At 53.8% G+C, this 5,172-nt stretch overlaps 1 protein-coding gene across 1 annotated transcript in view; it reads right to left on the bottom strand.

Annotated features, from left to right (window-relative positions):
- Positions 1–798: 798 nt before the first annotated feature.
- The window catches only part of SUSD4 (sushi domain containing 4), a 121,382-nt gene continuing 117,008 nt past the window's right edge, over positions 799–5,172 (bottom strand). Inside the window, exons 8-9 of the mRNA XM_024750501.1 lie at positions 2,638–3,020; positions 799–1,677 (exon numbers count right to left, since the gene is read on the bottom strand). Of these exons, the coding sequence (XP_024606269.1) occupies positions 1,649–1,677; positions 2,638–3,020 (412 nt within the window). The 3' untranslated portion in view covers positions 799–1,648. The remainder of the gene's footprint in view (positions 1,678–2,637; positions 3,021–5,172) is intronic.

Raw genomic sequence — 5,172 nt, 5'->3', positions numbered from 1 at the left:
ATCACTGCCACTGCCCCTCCCTGCCCACCCAAACCCATTCCACTATTGAAGCCACGCTTCAAACTGTCATTTTCTTTTTAATTTTTAATCAGTCTGTGTCGAGAAAAAACAGGATTTGATCAAGCTTCCAGCTCTCACCGCTCTATCAGCATAGCAATTTTATGGATTAGAGTTTTGATTGTATTCGTCTAAAACCCAGAGGAGAGATGGAATCAGCTCCACAGATCAACATGTATTCGAAGAGACACTTCAAGACTTGGGAAATGTTTTTATCAATCATTTTCTTAGGAACGACACCCAGTGGGCCCCGGGAGGGTGCTGTGTGAGTGATGGATGGACAGGTGGGTGAGACAACCGGAGGCCTGGGAAGTAGGAGCGAAGGGTTGTCTGTCTTCGGAGGCTGCGGGCTTCGCAGGACAAAATAAAAGGGGGGAAAAAAATCCAACCTCACATTTTATTTGGAGGGGGAGGAATATGTTTTCAGATACAATTTCTGTTTTGGAAAATTAAATCTGAGTTTGGCAGCGGGGGCAACAACCCTAATAGTTAACTGGAGATGGGCTCACGACTCAGATAAATCGTCAGGTGGGATCTTTTAAAAATGCCGAAACAGGGCTTCCCTGGTGGCGCAGTGGTTGAGAGTCCGCCCGCCGATGCAGGGGACATGGGTTCGTGCCCCGGTCTGGGAGGATCCCACATGCCGCGGAGCGGCTGGGCCCGTGAGCCATGGCCGCTGAGCCTGCGCGTCCGGAGCCTGTGCTCCGCAACGGGAGAGGCCGCAGCAGTGAGAGGCCCGCGTACCGCAAAAAAAAAAAAAAAGCCGAAACAAAACATTTCCTTGGTTACGTCTCCACCATGAGATGCTATTTGAACACACTCTGACCATGTGTAAAGTCACAAGATTTAGCCAATGCCACGGATCCGTGTGCTAGACCATGAATACAAATACTGATGATATTTCACCAAAGGACAGCACGGAGGACAGGAGCCCTACTTTTTGAAGAAATTTCCAGAAAGCCGAGTCCGTCTGAGTCTTTCTTTTCCTTTCTCAGTGGAACCGCCACATCCGGCTTTAGTCTTGCCTTGAGCAGAGCTGTCCAGCCCGAGGAAGACTGTCCAAAGGACACCCCAGAATCTTCCTTGGGGAGCCTGCAGGGGGCGCTCTGCTGCTCTTCCACACAGACTTCCTGCAGAGGCTGATCCACCCTAATTTGGCGTCCCGAGGCAGTTTGAAGCAGATCTTAGAAGCGGTTTACATAACGTGGCGTACTTTCAGAGGAGGCGGGGAGTACTCATAAGTCAGCGGGATGTGGGATTTGGTGGGATACGCATGGAACCGTCCGTCCCATGTTCCACAGCACAAGATGCACTTCACACCTTCATCCAGGACCACACAGGGTCTCCCCCCATCCTTTCGGTTCCTCACTGGTCTTGGCAAATCCTCAAGTTGCATTTAAAAGCGCTGCCACTGCCCTTTGTGTCAGCCTCAACTGTTGAGTCTGAGATGTCCGATGTGTCACTGTCCCCACGTTGATAAATTAGAAAACTTCCTCCATCCCCCCCCAAGCTCTGTCCTCCAGAGGCCTCACTCCAAAGTACAAGGTGCCCATCCCCAAAGGGGCAGCAGAATCATCGGAACTTTTTCCAGTTATGGATCTTCTTCCATTAGAGGGATCTCTGTAAAAGAAGAGACGGTTATTACACGAATACACCGGAAAACACCGCCAAGATCTGGAATCGTGAGCTTTAGTAAAATGTCTACAGTTCCTACAAATCAGCGCGAAGAAGAAAATGCTAAGTCCCACGTATCAGTTAACAAGCAAATAAACCAACTCCTCTGTACAACATTATTTGCTGGAAAATCTCATACTCAGCTCATAAAATATAAACTGTTAGGCTTCAACCATGCACCCTAATGGTCATACCAACCGAAAGGTTACAAGTTCAAGTACAGAGAGGCAGGGTGGTATTGGAGAAAAGGAACTCTATGAGGAACCAGGAGACCCCCGTTCCCATGTGGTTACTGCTACTTACTGTCAATATAAGCTGGAATGAGTGCTCTCATTGGTAAAGTGGTGCTGGCGTCCCCTTGCCCCGGGAAACACAGCCCTAATTAGTCTGATGCAGTTTTACTATTTTGCCACGAGCTGCAATCTGCCTTTCCTTGCAGTAGGCACATACACATCTTTTACTTCACCCCTGATAAACATAACCTGTATGTACCCAGAGCTTCTCCAGGGCTGGGCCCTCGTGCCCGCATCTGGGTCTTCCCTTTTAGCACGTGTGTGTTACCTTGATCCCAAGCACCACTTTCAGAAGTCCTGCCTAATTAAGGGAGAAAGAAGAAAACATCCTGGATCATAACGGATGCTGTGAAAACCAAGTTCCGCCCACTGTGGCCTTTCTACTTTGGATGGCTTGCTGCTCTTTTATGCCTCCAGAAATTTCAGTTAATGGGCTCATCACTTGTGAGATGATGATCATTTCTTCCAATAACTGGCCTTGCCCACGGCCTCTACATGCAGAGAGATCAAGATGCAATTTAAGCTGAGTGAGACGGTAGCACTGATTTGGCCCTGAGCTGGGAGCAGGGTGGGGCTGTGCAAGGGTGGCCCGGGCCTCGGGGCAAATGCTTACCATCTGCAATGTCAATGCCTGGGCTGGTGGATGCCACCTCCCCCGCCGTGCTGGGAGCTGTGTCAGGGTTGTCGGAAGCGGGGCGGGTGCCCCCTTGGCACGTGGGAGGTGAATACAAACTCTGGAGCAGCTCCGAAGAGCCTGAGACGCTGTCACGGGTTCCTGACTCCCCCGGGCCCGTGTCCGTGTCCCCTGAGCCGGGGTATGCTGGGGGGCTCTGGTCGTCCACGGGTAAGGGGCAGCCCTGGCCCACGGAGGACAGGTACCCTGGGCCTAAGGCACTCAAGCCGCCACTCACAGCCTCGTCATAGGACGGGAGCATGACGGGCACGCCGTCTACCACCACGAAGTCGGGGTCGCTGCTGGAACTCCTGGGAGGCCCCCTGTGGAGAGGAAAGTGGTGCTAATCTGTCAGGTGACAGGTCACCCCGGGAACGAGGCCACAGTGCCCCCCACTGCAGCGGGGGTCCTGGGGGCTGCGGAGCCCTGGGAGGAGGTGGTGCAGGAGACCCAGCCTCCCTGCCCGGTCCCCTCCGGCAGACGCTGCGTCCACCAGGGCCACACTCTGGACAGGAGAGGTTTTGTCCTCCTGCTTCCCTCCTGGCCTCTTGCCGCCTCTGGGCTCCAGTATCTCCTCAGACTTCCTTCTTCCCCCCATTGGACCTCTGGCCTTGGCCTTATGGTCATAAACCTGAGAACAGGGGACTCTGTGGCCCATTCCAACCGAGCACCCCAATGTGCCCCTGCAGTGTCCCTGAGGAAGCCTGTTGGAAACGGAACAGTACTGTTAAAAGCTTGGGAAACCGTGGACCCTAATGCCCCTTTCATTTACCCCTGTGTTTCATATGCTTCGTGTTTGTTTTCTGCTACGGTATAAAAATCACTCACTTTTAGTCAAGACAGAAAAACAACAACAAAAGAAAAAAAAGGAACTCTGAACACCATCTCACTACCTGTTCTGGGTCTGTGGGCTCACAGCCGCCCCCCGACCCAGCAGCCACCTGAACCTAAGCTCCGCCTGTGCTGCCCAGAGCGGGGTTTCCCTTATGCTGACACACACGCGGCTTGCAGGATCTTAGTTCCCCAACCAGGGATCGAAGCTGGCAGTGGGAGCTCCAGGTCCTAACCACTGGACCGCCAGGGAATTCCCTAGGGACCATTTTTAAACCATCTTAATATTTAGTCTCTATCCTGGAAACTTTGTTCCCAAGCCTATGTAGAAAAATAGCTCTACAGGCCACGTTCAAGTACTCCAGTGTACTATAAATCACAATATGTGGTTCAGCTTTCTCCTTATAACCCTTAGGTCTTCTTTCGATAGTCTAATTGCTCAATGATAGGACATGGTCCCTTGACCCATAAATAATAACGGGGAAGATAGAGAGAGCGGATGGCAGGTTGGAGAGGAAAGAAGATTCTGTCACCTCAGCTGGACCTTGGCTGTGGCCCCAGGATGGTGTCCACATACTCTGGGCCTGGCGTGGATGCAGGCGCACACCCACCCCCGACCTAGCACACTTTCACGGCTGGGAGAGTGGGGCGCTTGCAGGTTGGGGGGGCTCCTGCCGCCAGGTGGGGGCATTGCTACGTGGGATGAGGCCGTCCTGGGGGCAGGAGGTTGAGGGGAAAAGGTGCATGGTGCTTTCTCCAGCAGCCCCGCCTGCTTCCCACCCCCCCGCGCCTGGCTGGGAGTGTGAGAGGCACGAGTGAGTTTCCTGGAGGGCAGAGTGGGAAGTGGTGAGTCCCCGGGAGACGCCTCCTCCACTAAGCAACACGCTCTTTGCCAGGGGCGTGGTACACACGACCCTGGGGGCCAGTTTGTCCCTGTGTCAGAAACAAATGCTCTTTTCTGAAGCATGGGGTCCCCAAATGAAAAGACTCTGACATGGGCACAGGAATCCAAGGAGATACTTGATTCCCCTGGGAGCCCTGGCTGCTAGCATCCTATGATGTTCGGTGCCCTGACTTCCTTCTCACGTTCACAAACTTATCCCTGTGCTTTCTTTTTTTAAAAAAATAAATTTATTTATTTATTTATTTTTGGCTGCGTCGGGTCTCCGCTGCTGCGTGCGGGCTTTCTCTAGTTGCGGCGAGCCGGGGCTACTCTCCGCTGTGGTGCGCCGGCTCTTCATTGCGGTGGCCCCTCCCGTTGCAGAGCACGGGCTCTAAGGCGCATGGGTTTAGTCACTCCACAGCATGCGGGATCCTCCCGGACCGGGGTTCGAACCCGCGTTCCCTGAATCGGCAGGCGGATTCCCAGCCACTGCGCCACCAGGGAAGCCCACCCCTGTGCTTTCTAAATGACTTCTCCCTCCAGGAACAGTGACCTGCCAGCAGCAGGGCTGGGTGGCTCTTGGTTCCGAAGGGCGCTGGTGCGCTCGGTTCCGGGCAAGGGGCCAGCGTCAGAGGGGCAGGGCCACGGGCTGCCCTGGGCACTGAGAGGACCAGACCGTCTCTGAGGGACTCTGACAAGCTCCTCTCTGGTGATGACGAGAGGGAGGATGAAGACACTGACCCAAGCTCACCTGTGCAGCC

The sequence above is a fragment of the Neophocaena asiaeorientalis genome, unplaced genomic scaffold, assembly GCF_003031525.2.
Source record: "Neophocaena asiaeorientalis asiaeorientalis breed wild unplaced genomic scaffold, Neophocaena_asiaeorientalis_V1.1 scaffold430, whole genome shotgun sequence".
NCBI classification, from domain to species: Eukaryota; Metazoa; Chordata; class Mammalia; order Artiodactyla; family Phocoenidae; genus Neophocaena; species Neophocaena asiaeorientalis.
Note: the sequence above shows the minus strand (reverse complement) of the source record. Positions and strands in the feature narration are given on the sequence as shown.